The following is a 17,680-nucleotide window of genomic DNA, read 5'->3' as shown; positions in this document are numbered from 1 at the left end:
GTAGAGCGCTTGCCTTGCATGCATGAGGCCCTGGGTTCGATTCCTCAGCACCACATAAGCAAAAAGAAAAAAGCCGGAAGTGGCGCTGTGGCTCAAGAGGTAGAGCCCTAGCCTTGAGCTGAGGAGCTGAGGGACAGCGCCCAGGCCCAGAGTTCAGGCCCCACGACCAGACCCCCCCCCCAAAAAAAAGAAAAAATGACAAAACATATTAACGCAAAAGAAATGCAATCATTTTTCAAGTAATTTTGATCTGTGATTGAATCCATTGATGCAGAATCCACAGATAAGATTGAAACCACAGCTTTGTTTATGCTAGGCAAATACTCTTTAACACTGAGCTATATCCCCAGCCCTATGATTTTTTATCTTCATTCTCAAAAAGTGCACTGGAAGCCAGTGCCAATGGGTCACTCCTGTATTTTTTTTCTTTTTTAAAAAAAAATTTATTTTATTGTGAAAATACTGTATAGAGGGGTTACAATTACATGAGCAAGATGAGTACATTTCTTATCAAGTATTGTTGACTCCTCCTTTGTTTCCCCTTCCCATCTCCCACCCCCCTCCCACCCCTAGTCATATTTTTCTATCTACCTTTATGAAGAAGAATATCTATGTATAAAACTCCCTAGTCTAATAATCATATTGTTTATTTAGAATTGAAGATTGTTTAATTTATCTTTGTTATTTTCTAAAGCCCTACAAGAACTTTTACATTTTCAGGATATTTCTAGCCTAACTTACTTTTTAGTTCTATTGTAGGAGCTAGAGTAGCCAGTCAGGACTCCCCTGGCTTTGACTTTATGTGTGCATTTGTGACACTAGTTTCAAATATAGCCTTTGGTATCTGACTTGTGGTATTTGGACTTAGAAATATCCCTCTCACTTCACAGGTTCTCCTTCTTCATCAAGGAAAGGTGGAACTAGCTGTCCCTCCAGCAAAAACAGCAGCCCAAACAGTAGCCCACGGACTTTGGGGAGGAGCAAAGGGAGGCTCCGGCTGCCTCAGATAGGTAGCAAAAATAAGTTGTCAAGTAGTAAGGAGAACTTGGATGCCAGCAGAGAGAATGGGGCTGGGCAGATCTGTGAGCTGACTGAGACCTTGAGCAGAGGGCATATGCTGGGAGGCAGCCAGCTGGAGCTGGTCACCCCTCAGGACCATGAAGTCACTTTGGCCAATGGATTTCTTTATGAGCATGAGGCATGTGGCAATGGCTACAGCAATGGTCAACTTGGAAACCACAGTGAAGAGGACAGCACTGATGACCAAAGAGAAGATAGTCATATGAAACCTATTTATAATCTATATGCAATTTCAGTAAGTGATTTGTTGTTGGTTTTCATAGTCTGTACTTTTTAGTAGTTTGTTCATGTCATCAATAAGAGTTTTTTAAAGACTTGTTTATTTGTGAAGCATAAAGATTGATGATAGACAAAAGTTAATAAAGAAATCTTGGCCTTCTGGGTAGAACCCAAGGATCTTGAAGTATGATATTGAGGTGGTCACATAATTTATAAGTGGAGTCAAGCCAGGTGCTGGTGGCTGACACCTGTAATCTTAGCTACTCAGGAAGTTGAGATCTAAGGGCCATGGTTCAAAGCTAGCCCTGGCAGGAAAGTTCATGAGACCCTTATCTCCAGTTAACCACCAAAAAGCTGGAAGTGGAGCTTGGCTCAAATGGTAGCATTTGAACACTAGTCTTTTTTTTTTTTTGGTCGGTCGTGGGGCTTGAACTCTGGACTTGGTTGAACACTAGTCTTAAGCAGAGAAAACACTCTGGGACAGCACCAAAAAGGCCCTAAGTTCAATTGAGCCCTAGGACAGGCATTTAAAAAAAAAAAAGAATGAAAGAGAAGGAAGGAACTGCTGATACTAAGCAAAAGGAATGAAATGTATATATCACTTGATATATGTAAAGTTAACCTTGCTGTATGTCACCTCTAAAACAATTAAAAAAAAAAACACTTAAAGATCATGGAAAAAAAGTGGAGTCAGAAGTTCAAATCATTATTGTGTGCTTCTAAGGAATTTTTGCTTTTTAAAAAGCCCCATCTAATATGGGGCTGGGAAGGTAGCTCGGTGGTAGAGGCCTTCCTTGAATGCACAAGGCCCTGGGTTCAATTCCTCAGCACCACATAAGCAGAAAAAGCTAGAAGTGGCACCGTGGCTCAAGTGGTAGAGTTCTAGCTGAAGAGCTGAGGGACAGAGCCCAGGCCCAGAGTTCAGGCCACATGATCAACATAAATATATATATATATATATATATATATATATATATATATTAGAGAATCAGGCATAGTAGCTCATGTGTATAATCCCAACATTTGGGAAGATGAGATAGAACCTCAAGTTGACGTCCTGAGCTATATAGCAAGACCCTGTTTTTTAAAAAAATTGACTAGAAAGTGGATGTTTGTCAACACAACATTTAGACTTAAAACGTTTGGGTTTTTCTTTTGTTCTTGGGGGAAAAAATAGATGGTTCCAAATCATTTTTTCTTTTGTACCCACCTAAGTAATCGCTGTTCTCTTGTTCAGATCATCATGTTATTCCCTGACATGGTAGTAACTACTAACATCTGCCACTCTCTTATCTTTTTAGTGCCATTCAGGAATCCTGGGTGGGGGCCATTACGTGACTTACGCCAAAAACCCAAACTGCAAGTGGTACTGTTACAATGACAGCAGCTGTAAGGTAAATATTCACAGTCTTTGTATGAAATATAGAAACCAAATGTTAACAAAGCTGGGAAACATCGTTAAAGTAATAAGCTTTCTCTTGGATAGGACGTAGATGTTTCTGTTAGGGTTGGTGTATAGATGGTTAGTAAGGGAACAAAAGTGAAATGCTGGGAGAGGAATGAGAACATGAAAAATGAGGAAAAAGGGGCTGGGAATGTGGCTTAGGGGTAGAGTGCTTGCTTTGCATGCATGCAGCCCTAGGTTTGATTCCTCAGAACCACATACACAGAAAAAGCCAGAAGTAGTGCTATGGCTCAAGTGGTAGAGCACTAGCCTTGAGCAAAAGAAGCTCAAGAGCAGTGCCCAGGCCCTGAGTTCAAGCCCCAGGACTGGCAAAAAAAAAAAAAAAAAGAAAGAAAGAAAGAAAGAAATGGGAAAAAAGATTTGAATGTTCAGAGTTTTGAGACAGGAATTTTAGGGTGGGGAGAGTGTTTTGGCTTTGTTTTTTGTGGTGCTGAGTATCAAGCCTAAGGATTCATGCATGTTAGACAAGTACTCTACTGAGGGCTGGGCTCTACCCAATCTTTTGAAACATTAAAGTTCGATAGGATTTTAGAACATATTTTCCCCTAAAATAATTATTAAAGATAATGGGGCTCAGCTTGGCACCAGTGGATCATGGCTACAATCTTATTTACTCAGAAGGCTGGCATCTGAGGATCCTGGCTTGAAGCCATGCAGACAGAAACTCATATTCCCAATTAAATAGCAAAAAGCCAGAAGTTGGGGGTGTGGCTCAAGTGGTAAAGCCACCAGCCTTAAGCAAGAAAGCCAAGCAAGAAAGTGAGGCCCTGAATTCAATCTGCAGTACCAGCATTAAAAAAAAAAATTAGGGGCTGGGAAGATGGTTCAGTGGTAGAGCGCTTGCCTTGCATGCATGAGGCCCTAGGTTCGATTCCTCAGCGCCACATAAGCAAAAAGAAAAAAGCCAGAAGTAGTGCTGTGGTTCAAGTGGTAGAGCGCTAGCCTTGAGCTGAAGAGCTGAGGGACAGCACCCAGGCCCAGAGTTCAGGCCCCACAACCAGACCCAAAAATAAAGAAAGAACGGAGTTCATTTTCAGGGCAGGTGTGAAGCAGCAGACATACTAAGTTGAATGGAAGCAATTAGGTTCACTCATTAGAGAGGGCTGGTCTTCCTTGCCCTAGCTAGGATTAAGAGCCAATGCCATGGTGTTGGGAATGTGGCTCAGTGAGATTGCTTGCCTTGCATGCATGAGGTCCTGAGTTCAATTCTTCAGCACCACACAAGTAGAAAAAGCCAGAAGTGGCACTGTGGCTCAAGTGGTAGAACACTAGCCTTGAGCTGAAAAACTGAGGGACAGCACCCAGGCCCAGAGTTCAGGCCCCGGGACTGGCACAAAAAAAAAAAAACAACAAAGAGCCAATACCATGATAACTTGTATATTAAAGGCTTTTCTTGCCCTTTAGGAACTTCACCCTGATGAAATTGACACTGACTCTGCCTACATTCTTTTCTATGAGCAGCGGGGGATAGACTATGCACAATTTCTGCCAAAGATTGATGGCAAAAAGATGGCAGACACGAGCAGCATGGACGAAGACTTTGAGTCTGATTACAAAAAGTACTGTGTGTTACAGTGAAGGCTACTGCTGCGCTGCTAGATGGGCTGGTGGTGTGGGAGAGATGACTCCTTGTAGCTGACATTTGGCAAAAGCATCACTGAAAGGCAGGCTAAATGTAGTTATTTTATTCTGTGACCCTGAAGCACAAAAGAGAAATCCTAATTAAAATAGCAGTGAAGCTTAAGAAGAATAACCATTTTCTTTTGAAGTCTCTCTGGTTGAAAACCTTTAGGCAGATTCTACCATTAGCCTCTAAACAAAAGGGTTTGGCACCAACCACCTGGGACCAAATAAGAATTCAATTGTGCTTGTCCAGATATGAACAGACTTGTAGTGAGGATAGAGTTTACCAATAATCATAACAAAATACTAAGGATTTCCTTAGAGTCAAGGTAAAAAAAAAAATTTTTTTTAATTGTAGTGTTGTCTAGGACGACATGATATGCTACCTCCTTTTCCCTGAAGTTATATTGACAAAATAAGAAAGCAAGATCTTGAAAGGTATGCAAATGACTCTCATGCCATGAACACAGAGTTTTCATCTTTTAAACCCATTTCCCCACTCTTCCTAAGTCTTTCTTGCTTTCTGTTACTGTGTTTGTGTTTGAGACACAACCAGTCATTGGTGGCAGAGACATATTAGTGGTCAATCTGAGAGGGATAATCTCTTAAAAAGCTATGTCCTTTGGGCCAGGGTCTTAGTTGGAAGATCCAGGAGAAAGAAAAAGCATCTGTGAAAGCCAGTTAAAATGGCTGCGCTGATAAAGGCATCCCTTCTTGTAGGATACTCCAAGTGTCCTCAAAACTTTCTCCCCCACACACTGTGAGTGTGGCAGGGTGGTTGCCAGTGTTTGCACCATCTTCCCATGCACGTGTTGCACAGAGGTTCTAGGAGAGTATGTGGCGTCAGAGTTAGATGGTGTTTCACATTAGTGGTGGTTTTTCTCCCTGTTTCTTGTTTTGCACTTTAAAAAAGAAAATACATGCAAACAGACTTACATTTTGATGGCTCTAAGGGCTATAAACTAACTTGATTGGGGGTATTTTCCCCATCTTATAAAAATTTAAAAACAAAACACATCCCAAACCTTGATAGTTAGTGTAGTTTTAATGAAATTGGTGAGTTTAGAAAGTAAACTGTTTGGTTTGCACATCCATTTATTTTTTTATTTAGGTTTTTTGTTTTGTTTGTTCTTGATTTGTTGTTTTTTTTTTTGCACTAGTTATCAAAAGTTGTATCTTTGCTTATATCATTTTTCTTCTGATTATTCAAGACTGGAACAAAAATGAATGTTATTTATTTTCAAGCAGCATTTTTTTCCTGTGTTGTGTTTTAATATCTATTCAAAGGAAATGTTTCTCCTTATTTTTTGTTCTTCTTTTTAAAAAATTTTATTTGGACCCTAGAAGTTAATTCTCACAGTCAGCTCCTTTGAACCTTCCTTCCTCATGGGTAGTAAATGCCAGTGTAATTAAGCATTCGTGTTGTGATATCTGAGGCCAGTAACTACTAGTTCTTCCCAGAGCATTTAGAAAGGTTGCCTTTAGTGGCTTCCTAAGTTGGAACTTTTTTCAGAAGAATATAATTGCAAGTAGGAAGGAATGGCCAAATGATTTAATGTAATGAAGTCAAAATGCATACATTGTAGTCTCAAGATTTTCAGTGTATCCAATCTGTCCATTTCTACCTAGACAAGTCCCATGAAAAAAGTAGATTTTAAATAATTTCCTTACAGATGTTTTATTTAAACAGGTAGCACAATCTACTAATGTTGTTTGATCTGTGTTTGTTATATTGGTTGTAATTAATTTTTTAAATTCATGAACTAGCAGAAAATTTATTAAATTAACTATTAACTTACATTCACCTTGTAAATTTCTGTATAAAACTTGTTGACAATGCACTGACTTTAGAAAGACGTTAATGTACATAAATAGAGTGTAAATAAAATAGTGTTGTACTGAAATATGAACTGTATAAAACGTATTGGTAATTATATATGGAGTGTATCTGTTTATCTGTAACTATTACCCAAACAAATTAAATACTGTGGATGCCCATGTGTTGTTTTCCTCATACAAGTAAACAAAAAAATCGACTTCTCAGCCTTTCTCTCTGTGATCCTGTTTTAATTCTCTTGTGTGAATAATGACTATGACTTTCAGAGTGGTAAAACTTCACCTCTGAGGGGATAGAAATGTGTGGACAGTAGAACAGGATACTTGAAGTGACCAGGTCATTTTAATTTTTCAAGCCCAGGTTGGCCTTGAACTGATGATCTTGCCTCAGCCATCATCCCTCAAGCTACTCATGTTCCTTTCAGAAAACTATTCCTTTTAGAAAATTATTCAGAAGGCATTGAAGTGGGGAGCTGAGAGTGAACTGGCAACTTATTGGCAAGTGCCCACAACAGTTTCTATGCTGATGAGGAGAGAAAAGGAAAAAGAAGAAAAATTCTCATTTGTGTCTTCAAAATGGCCTAGGTTTCTAGAATACACAGAAAAACTAGGGATGTTCCTGGTTTTCCTTCTGACAGGTCTCCCAGGGGTCACTGGCAAGGCGGCTGAGAACGAAGATTTGGAGTTGTCAGTTCTTCACTCTAAAGTAGTTTTATTTCCTCCTAAGTGCTCAATGCATGTGAAATCCTACCCTCAAGAGGTTCAGTCTTGTTTTTCAAAGAGAAATTTGGGGAGCTTTTAATATGTTTTAACCTCCTTGCTATGCTGATATTAAAAGAAGTTAATAGCTCCCTGCTCACACTTTTTGAAAATGGCTGCATGCTTAAGGAAAGAAACAAACAGAAAATGGATCCAAAAGGTGGTTTAAAAAAAAAGAGAACCTCAGAAGAACTAGCTTATGGAAAAGTGCAAGCTTCCCCCCCACCCCACCCCCCTACACCTCAGTACTGAGATTTGAGCTCAGGGCTTTACACTTGTTAGACAGGTGCTCTACCACATGAACCACACCCCTAGTCCTAGGCCTGCATTATTATTTCTAGTTTCTGAATGGCCCTATAATTTGAGTGAGGTCCTCTCTCTTTCCCTCTCTCCTCCCCCCTCCCCCTCTCTCTCCTGACTACTGGTGGCAATTCTGCATCAAATCACTCCACCACTTGGTGGCATTGCTCGCTGTGGTTTCATTCTTGTCAGCACCTTGCATTAGAGCAAGTGGATGATTTGCTGTAATTTTCCCCAGCTAACTTAAAGGCTGAATTTAGAATTTTTCTAGGATAAACAAGAATGTGTAACTTGAGGAACAGGGAATCCCCATATTCTTTTATGAAAACTAGAAGATCACTTAGTATTGAAGTCAGATATGCATATACAACTCTGTGATCAGAGACATAGGGAACACAGCAACAACAACAAAATGCTGTCTTTAGGTTTGGCAAACTTCTGACCAGTAGGAAGCAAGACAGCAGAGAAGGCTGCAGGCATGGCATGCAATCTTGACCTTTAAAAACTGGGTTGGGAATAAAGAGTAAGATTCCCTGTGGCCATGGGTAAGAATGAAGAGCAGTAGAGACTGTATTCTAGGCAGGCATGCATCTAAAGCACCAACTGATTGTTGTGGGAAAATGTGAGGCTTGGTGTCAATCAGGTCTTCCCTTGTTCCTTCTAAAAAGAAGTCAGAAATCCAAATGGGGGCATACCTCAAGTGGTAGAGCCCTTGCCTAGCAAGTGGGATGTCCTCAGTTCTATCCCAAAGAAAATCAAAATACTAATACAAAATAGCCAATTTGGAAATGTGGGTAATCATTTGACAGGGAGTCCTAGGGACTGAACTCAGCACCTCTTGCATATTAAGCACTCACACTGCAACTTCGCTATACATCCTTCCCTAGTACCTAATTGGTAGCAGTTGTTTTTTGGGTGTTATCTTTTGTGGGTTTTGTTTGTTTGTTTGTCAGTCATGGAGCTTGAACTCTGGGCCTGGGCTTTGTCCCTGAGCTCTTCAGCTCAAAGCAAGCGCTCTACCACTTGAGCCACAGCACCACTTCTGGCTTTTTCTGTTTATGTGGTGCTGAGGAATCAAACCCAGGGCCTCATGCATGCAAGGCAAGCACTCTACCACTGAGCCACCTTCCCAGCCATTTTGGGTAGTTTTTGTTGGTTTGTTTGTTGTCAGTTGGGCTTGAACTCAGGGCCTGAGCACTGGTCTCTGAGCTCTTTCACTCAATGCTAGTGCTCTACTGTTTTGAGCTACAGCTCCACCTCCAGTTTTCTAGTGATTAATTGGAGATGAGAGGCTCACAGATTTTCTGACCAGGCTAGCTTTGAACCGTGATCCTCAGATCTGAGCCTTCTGAGTAACTAGGATTGCAAATATGAGCCACCAGCACCTGGCTGTTAACAGTTTTAAACATACTATCCAAATCAAAACGTACTTGCAAATTGGATACAGTGGTCCATGCCTGAACTGCCAGCACTTGGAAAGTTGAGGTAGGAAGATCACTGGAACCTAAGAGTTCAAGACCAGGGCTGGGAATGTGGCTTAGTGGTAGAGTGCTTGCCTAGCATGCATGAAGCCCTGGGTTCAATTCCTCAGTACCATATAAACAGAAAAATCCAGAAGTGGTGCTGTGGTTCAAGTGGTAGAGTGCTAGCCTTGAGCTAAAGAAGCTCAGGGGCAGTGCCCAGGCCCTGAGTTCATTCAACAAAGCCTCAGCACTGGCAAAAAAAAAAAAGTTCAAGACCAACCTGAACAATATAGCAATCTCCATCTCAATAAATAAACTAATTAATAAAATGTGCAAGCCAGATACAGACTGCCAGCTCATGCCCTCTAGTAATTAGAAAAGTGATGGAGTGGTAGCCAGTTGAGAGATTGATCAGATTCCAGCTCTGCTGTTGAAGCAGCCACAAACTAAATTCCTTAGATCCTCAGATTTCTCCTGCCAACTGAGAATACTTTTTTCCCAAAGGTTCTTAAAAACACAGCTCATGTATGTATATAGACAGAACTTAGCACCTGTTGGATATTGAAATAAAAGTATTCTCTGGGGCTGGGAAGGTGGCTCAGTGGTAGAGCGCTTGCCTTGCATGCATGAGACCCTGGGTTCGATTCCTCAGCACCACATAAGCAGGAAAAAAAGCCAAAGTGGCGCTGTGGCTCAAGTGGTAGAGTGCTAGCCTTAAGCTGAAGAGCTGAGGGACAGCGCCCAGGCCCAGAGTTCTGGCCCACGACCGGGCCCAAAAAAATAAAAATAAAATAAAATAAATAAGTGAAATAAAAGTATTCTCCACTTACGGAAGCAACACAGGTAAAGTAGGAACCATGATCACAATCCTGAGGCATCGCTATTCAGCATGAGCCTCTACTACCCCACAGAGCTTCTGTTAGGTTTACTGGGTAGAGCAGTTCCCAACCTGGCAATTCATTATCATCATTGAAATCAACCAGGATCCTGTTGGATACACTGATTCCAGAGCCCCACCCATGCTTATCACATTCCATCTGTCTCTACACCCAGATTTATAAGACCATCCAAACCTGCACAGTCCAAAGATCTGCATTATAGGAAGCAATTTGGGAGATTCTTCCGCACTCGTCTGTGGATTGTCATTTATAGAAACCACTGCTCCTGGGAATGAATCATTTCTGTACAAGGCACCTATATAAGGAGTGATAGTCATTAACCAAAAGTTCCCTAGACATAATGGTATCGGATGGAATGCTGACCTTATGAACTACTGACTAAAGACATGACAGTGTTGTCAAGGTCAGGCTGTTGACAAGTGAGCTCCCCTATAAAGCACAGTCTGAATTATGTTGTCAAAAACTTTAGAGCACAGTCTAGCAGCCCAGACAAGACAACAAAGGAACAGAGACAGGACTCTGGTAGCACGTTGCAGAGGCAGTGTAGGGCTGTGTGAGCTCTGTTAAAGGCACATAAGAAGACATAGAGAATGGCACTGGGAGACAAGCTGGAGGGAGCCCTTGGACATTTAATGATGGAGTTTGCCAGGCCCATGTTCTATGTGATTCATTGACCTATATAGGGGATGCATTATCATTCCTTTTAACGAATGAAACATAAGACTCAATGAGATTACATTGCTTAGCCAAGATATCATACAATAGAGCACGCTCGTGTGTACACACAGACAGGTCAATATTAAGCATAAATTCAATGCCTCATGTTCTTGCTTTTTTTTTTCTTTTTATTATCAGCTGTAGGGCTTGAACCCAAGGCCTTGACACTGTCCCTGAACCTCTTTGTGCTCAAGGCTAGCACTCTACCACTCGAGCCACAGCACCACTGCTGGATTTTGAGTGGTTTATTGGATCTAAGAGTCTTATGAGGACTTTTCTCCCCCAGCTGGCTTCAAACTGTGATCCTCAGATCTCAGCCTCCTAAGTAGTTAGGATTACAGGTGTGAGCCACCAGTGCCCAGGTTGCTTGACTTTTTCACACCTGGTACTCTACCACTTGAGTCACAGCTCCACTTCTGGCTTTTTGATGATTAATTGTAGATAAGAGTTTTCAAGGACTCTTCAGGACAGCCTGCCTGGGCTGTCTTTGAACTGTGATCCTCAGATCTTAGACTCCTGTGTAGCCACCTAGTGCCAGGTTGGAATGTATTTAAGCTAGAAAAAAGATTAGACTTAGGGGAAAAAAACAAAAACATTGTTTTCAAACCCAATTGCTTCTTTACCACCCCACCTCCCCCTAAATTGGAAGCTGCTGTCACCCAAAGCCCCAATGGCTCATCTTTGACAAAGTTTAAGAGCACTGGTGGTTCACGCCTGTAATCCTAGCTACTCAGGAGGCTGAGGCCTAAGAACTGCGGTTCAAAGCCAGCCCAGGCAGGAAAAATCAGTGAGACTCTTATCTCCAATTAATGATCAAACAACCAGAAGTGGCTCTGTGGCTCAAGTTGTAGAGCGCTTGCCTTGAGCTGAAATGCTCAGGGACAGCACCCAAGACCAGAGTTCAAGCCCCATGACCACCACCAACAGCAACAAAAAGAGTCACGATGATTCTGCGTAGCTGCTAGTGACAACACTGCAAATGCGTGGTGTTATTGTACAAGGAGGGGAAGTGGGTATGCTTATAACAGCTCCTCCTCTTATTCTTGGAATTTGAGAAACTTGAAAGCACAAAGAGAAAGCAGCACAGTAACTTGATGGAGACTGACACCCTCAGTTTGTTCTTTTCACCACAGCTGGTGCAGGGACCTTAGGACCTGGGTAAAGGGAGAAGGTGGTGTAGTAGATGGGGCGGTGGACCCAGGAAAGGAGAAAACTCTGGGTTGGGCAAAGATATTTTGTTCCAAACTGGACTTTCCTGAGAAATTATTATCAGACATTTACAGAGGGATATAGTTTCTAAGTTAGGCAGCATGGGGAAGAGAAGGATTGCATAGCTTTTCTGTTTGTTTGTTTGTTTTTTGGGTCCGGTCATGGGGGCCTGAACTCTGGGCCTGGGCGCTGTCCCTCAGCTCTTCAGCTCAAGGCTAGCGCTCTACCACTTGAGCCACAGCGCCACTTCCGGCTTTTTTCTTTTTGCTTATGTGGTGCTGAGGAATCGAACCCAGGGCCTCAGACATGCAAGGCAAGCGCTCTACCACTGAGCCACCTTCCCAGCCCCGGGTTGCATAGCTTTTCTGGGGAAGCAGCCTCCAGCCTTCGTAGCTGAGAGAACCGTGTGCATCCACCAGCTCCTGCCACACTAGGCTACCTGGTGATATTAACCCGCTGAAGACAATGCCTCCTCCTTCCACGGGGCCCTTTCCTTCCTGGTCTTGCCTGGGAAGGGAGAGAGAACAATTGAGCCTGATCATTTACCCCCAGGTCTTACACCCTGGTAGTCTGGGCTCTAAACTAAATACCACATGTCCATCCAGCCAGCATGGTTGATCTTCACACAGCAGGCCAACTCCCCAGCTTCCTGCCCCCACTCAACTCTGACTAGCCTATGTCCCTAAGATACAGGCCATTGTCTGGCCCCAGAGTTAATGAGCCTAGCTTGGGCGTGCTCATCCTTCCTCCAGTGTTCATTTGTGGGAAAATCCAAACTTCATCATTTACTTGGGAAAAAAACAAATGTTGTAGCCTAGCGCCTGCTTCCCTGCCCAGAGAGTACCTGCTCTGAAAGCGGCAACCTGCGTCCCATGTCTACAGATAACACATTGCATGTGCAGTTGCGTGGATAATGGATCGTGTGTGTTCATCGAGAATGTAGGCCAGATTCAGTCTTGCTCCAAGTTAGTGGCATCTCCATGGGTCAGCTTCCATGCTGGTTGTGTTGGCCTGGCCACAGTGCAAGGCCATCACTGAGGTACTATCCTTCACTGGGTCCTACCCTGACCCACCCTCCTGCAGAGCTCCACTCGCCCTTGGAATATTGAGGGCAGAGGGCGTCTCTGTTCTTCCCGTTGCTGTGTAGTATTTGCTGATCTGGATACCTGTCCCTAGCCACCACCACTGCCTTTCTCCCAGAGTGGACACCCCCAGCCTGGACGCCTACAGTTCACTAGAGAGTTCCCACACTTGAAACACTTATTTCTTTTCTCACCTGTTACTGTTTTGCTGAAATCATTTTCCATTTTTTTTGGGGGGTCCGGTCGTGGGGCCTGAACTCTGGGTCTGCGTGCTGTCCCTCAGCTCTTCAGCTCAAGGCTAGCGCTCTACCACTTGAGCCACAGCGCCACTTCCGGCTTTTTTCTTTTTGCTTATGTGGTGCTAAGGAATCGAACCCAGGGCCTCAGGCATGCAAGGCAAGCGCTCTACCACTGAGCCACCTTCCCAGCCCCCTTCCATTTTTTTTGTCTAGGATTTTTTTCTCTTACTATTATGAAATACTTTATAAAGAAGAGGTTTATTTTGACTCATGGTTCTGAAGGTACAAGGTTGAAAATGTGTTGATAATGAATTTTTATTTATTTTTCCGGCCATAGGGCTTGAACTCTGGGCTTAGGCATTGTCCCTGAGCACTGGAGCCACAGTGCCACTTCTGGTTCTCTGGTGATTAATTGAAGATAAGAGTCTCATGGACTCTCCTGCCCAGGCTGGCTTCAGACCATGATCTATAAATCTCAACCTCCTGAGGACCTAGAATTACAGGCATGAGCCACTAGAACCCATAGGTTTTCTTCTTCTCCTTCTCCTTCTCCTTCTTCTTCTTCATTTTTGGTCAGTCATGGGGCTTGAACTCTGGATTTGGGTGCTGTCCCTCAGCTCTTCAGCTCAAAGTTAGCACTCTACCACTTGAGCCACAGTACCACTTCCGGTTTTCTGGTGGTTTACTGGAGATAAGAGTCTCACAGACTTTTCCTGTCTAGGCTGGCTTTAAACTGTTATCCTCAGATCTCAGCCTCCTGAGTAGCTAGGATTACAGGTGTGAGCCACCAGCTCCCAGCTTTTTTTTTTTAAATGATGATTTTCTTGCTGGCAGAGTCATAAGGTGGTGTGGAGACTGGTAAAATGAGTGAGTGAGTGTGTGTGTGTGTGTGTGTGTGTTACAAATGGTGGGTAGGGCAGGGAATGTGGCTTAGTGGTAGAGTGCTTGCCTAGATGCATGAAGCCCTGGGTTTGATTCCTCAGTATCACCTAAACAGAAAATGCTGGAAGTGGCACCGTGGCTCAAATAGTAAAGTACTAGCCTTGAGCAAAAGAAGCTCAGGGACAGTGTCCAGGCCCTGAGTTCACAACTGGCCAGGACTGGCAAAAAATAAAATAAAATCATGAGTAGGACACTTTTCCTTGCCTAATCCTAATCATTGCCCCAAAGTCCCACTTCCACTTTTTTTTTTTTTTTGGTCAGTCGTGGGGCTTGAACTCTGGGCTTGGATTATAGGTGTGAGTCATCAGTACCCGGCTTCCAAAGTCCTACTTCTAAACACCACAGTTAACTTTCTATTCTCTTACTGTATCCTTCTGGGAAGGAATTCAATTTAATCTGAGCATGCTCAGACAACATCCAAACCACAGCACCATGCACTACTTCTGGTCTTTTTAGGACCCCAGTGAATCCAGAGACTGTCCTACAGGCACCACACAAACTCCATGTCCTCCTCCCCTGCAAGTCTGAAGCTTGACCCTAACCAGCTTGTCAAACGCAACTCAACTCTTTCAAGAGAGGTGTCTCCTGTAGGCCACTCAGGTAAGTCTACTGCCACAATTCAAGCAGTAACCCATGGCTACAAAGGAATCTTCAGTTGCAGCTAGAGTAAAACCCCAGTTTGACCTGCAGCCTCAGGCCCAGAGTGGCAGCTGATACGCAAAAGTGAGGGCCAATATTTCCTGAGACTCAAGGATTCGAAGCAGATTCCCTTTGGAAGAGCAGCAAGCTGGGGGCAGTAAAAGCTGAGAATGAAGAATCCATGGGTGGCAGCAGCTGTTCAAACTCTGACAAGACCAAATCGATTGTGTGAGCCACAGAAGGAAAGCTGATATAAATAGAGCTTAAAAAACCAAGTTTTTCTCTCAGGATTGTCCAATGAGCAAGGTAAATATTTAGTCCCAACCCTGGAAAGATACCTGGTAATTCCATTCCATTGTTTGTGAACATTTTCCTTGTATCTATTAATCCTTGCAAACATTTGCTATCTGACCCTGTGTGTAGCCAGCCTTGTTGTGATCATATTGATACTCAGATGACTAAGAGTGTCCTGTCAGCCCGGCACTGGTAGTTCAGGCCTGTAATCCTAGCTACTCAGGAGGCCGAGATCTGAGGATAGCAGTTCAAAACCAGCCCAGGCAGACAAATCCAAGAGACTCTTATTTCCAAATAATCAGCAAAAACAAACAGGAAATGGAGCTGTGGCTCAAATGATAAGAGCTCCAGCTTTGAGTGAGAAAGGCAAGTAAGAGTGTAAAGTCTTAAGCTCAAGGCCCAGTTCTAACATAAAAATAATAAATAAATAAATAAACCTGCTTTTTTTTGGAGGGGGGAGGGTTTTATACTGGACCTGGGGCTTGAACTATGAGCCTAGGAACTGTCCCTCATCTTTTTGGATCAAGACTGGTGCTCTACCACTTGAGCCATAGCTCCACTTCTAGCTTTTTGGTGATTAATTGGAGATGAGTCTAAAACTTTCCTGTCCCCACTGGCTGTGCACTAAGAACCTCAGATCTCAGCCTCCTGAGCAGCTAGGATTACAGGTGAGAGCCACCGCATCAGGCTGTACTGCTTCAGCTATTCATTAGCTGATGGACTTCTATGAGCCTCAGTTTCCTTTGAGAAGTAGCAAAACCTCACGATTCTAAGGCAGTTGGGCTGAGTATGAAATTCAGAATTCAAATCTTGTCTTTGCCACTTGATTGTTGTGTGTCTTATGCATTTTATTTCCTTTATCTGAAAATGAGGAAATCAGAAATACTCATCTCAGAAGCATGTAAGGCTACAATAGGCCTTTGGAGTCATCCAAAGTTGGAGTTGAGTCCCTTCCTTTCCTTGTTGTTGTTTTTTGTTTTTGTTTTTTGGTTTGTTTGGGTTTTTTTGGTTTTTTTGTTTGTTTGTTTGTTTGGGTCCGGTCGTGGGGCCTGAACTCTGGGCCTGGGTGCTGTCCCTCAGCTCTTCAGCTCAAGGCTAGCGCTCTACCACTTGAGCCACAGTGCCACTTCCAGCTTTTTTTTTTCTTTTTGCTTATGTGGTGCTGAGGAATCGAACCCAGGGCCTCAGGCATACAAGGCAAGTGCTCTACCACTGAGCCACCTTGCCAGCCCCTTGAGTCCCTTCCTTAACCTTTCACACCGGCCATCCCATAGGGGAGCAAAGAAGCTGACAGCCTGAAGGCATCTGCCCCTGACTCCTTTCATAGCACCTAAGACATGTCTTCCTTAAAGAGGAAGTAATCCTAGCTACTCAGGAGGCTGAGATCTGAGGATCAGAATTAGAAGCTACACTAGGCAGGCAAGTTTATATGACCCTTATCTCCAATTAACCACCAAAAGGCCAGAAGTGGAGCTGTAACCCAAGTGGTAGAGTGCTAGCCTTGAGCACCAACGCTCAGGGACAGTGCCCTGGCCCTGAGTTCAAGCCCCAATGCCTGCATAGAAAGAGGAGAGGTGGGGTTCTAGTGCCCACCATAAGCAGTAAACATGACATGGGACAATCCCAACAGTTCCAGGTAGAGTTTGTTCTAAAGATTGCTGCTAGGATTTTGCAATAAAGTACCTTGCTAGGGGCCTGGCATAAGAGACTAGCATACAAATAAGATAGTGAAAGATAGTGATACAGTTTGAGATTACAAAGTGAAAGGAAAGCATAGCAAGATCACGTCTGAATTGAGACAGAGCAGAGACTCAGCTTCCTTCTGATGCCTGGATCCCACTCTTCCTGCATTCCAGGCTATGCTCCAACCCCTGAGGTCCTGCACGACTGCCTCCTCAGCTTATAAATAAAACTCCTGCACAGGATCCCTCCTCACCTGACCCAAGCTGGCAGCCACAAGAGGTGGCTGGAATATTGGGGAGCCAGAACTTCCAGCCCAGCCAGGGTGAAGTCAGGTAGAGACCGAGGGAGAAGGAAAGATTTCCCGGCATTGGTGCCTTCCGAGTCATTGGAAAATGATGGAAATCCACAGGTGTCTGAGCCTGCCCCAGTGTCCTCTCTGTCTGCCTCGGGGAGCCCAGTATCAGAATCACTCAGCAGGGAAAGCCCCAAGCCTGACAGCTATCAGTCAGTTCTTGGAAGGTGTGGCCAGCTGGAGGAGCAAAAGGCAGCACTAGGGCTGGGAAGGTGGCTCAGTGGTAGAGCGCTTGTCTTGCATGCATGAGGCCCTGGGCTCCATTCCTCAGCACCACATAAGCAGAAAAAACAAGAAGTGGCACTGTGGCTCAAGTGGTAGAGCACTTGCCTTGAGCTGAAGAGCTGAGGGACAGCGCCCAGGCCCAGAGTTCAAGTCCCACGACCGACAAAATAAAAAAAGGAAACACTAGAGAAAGAAGAGGTGTTGTCAGCCTCAGCTGATTGGTCCCCTTCCATTCCACTCTTCTCTCTCAGCCTCTGTTTCTTTGAGAGAGGTTGAGGATAGAACCACCAGAGTTAGTAACTAAAAATTATTAGAGCAACCAGTTAAATTTCAGATAACAACTATATGCAATCTGAGGTACTATAAAAAATTTTTTTTTGGTGATTCATTGGAAATGTAAAAGTAACTGGGTATCCTGTATATTGTCTAGCCAGGCACAGGCCTTAAGCTGGGAGAAGACTGCTGCTAGAGATAAGGAGGACCATAGTTCCAGGCCAGCCCAGGGGGAAAAGTTCATGACATCCTAGCTCAAAGGAAAAAAAAAGCTGGCATAGTAGTAGTGTACATCTGTCATTCACCTATAACAGGATGTGTAAATAAGAGGATTGCAGGGGCTGGGAAGGTGGCTCAGTGGTAGAGCGCTTGCCTTGCATG

The 17,680-nt window shown here is 43.7% G+C and overlaps 1 protein-coding gene across 1 annotated transcript in view; it reads left to right on the top strand.

The window, feature by feature from the left end:
• The window catches only part of Usp32 (ubiquitin specific peptidase 32), a 168,220-nt gene extending 161,784 nt beyond the window's left edge, over nucleotides 1-6,436 (top strand). The window contains exons 28-30 of the mRNA XM_013013080.1: nucleotides 891-1,315; nucleotides 2,601-2,693; nucleotides 4,169-6,436. Of these exons, the coding sequence (XP_012868534.1) occupies nucleotides 891-1,315; nucleotides 2,601-2,693; nucleotides 4,169-4,342 (692 nt within the window). The 3' untranslated portion in view covers nucleotides 4,343-6,436. The remainder of the gene's footprint in view (nucleotides 1-890; nucleotides 1,316-2,600; nucleotides 2,694-4,168) is intronic.
• The last annotated feature ends 11,244 nt before the right edge of the window (nucleotides 6,437-17,680 follow it).

Source organism: Dipodomys ordii, unplaced genomic scaffold (assembly GCF_000151885.1).
Source record: "Dipodomys ordii isolate 6190 unplaced genomic scaffold, Dord_2.0 Scaffold19, whole genome shotgun sequence".
NCBI classification, from domain to species: Eukaryota; Metazoa; Chordata; class Mammalia; order Rodentia; family Heteromyidae; genus Dipodomys; species Dipodomys ordii.
Note: the sequence above shows the minus strand (reverse complement) of the source record. Positions and strands in the feature narration are given on the sequence as shown.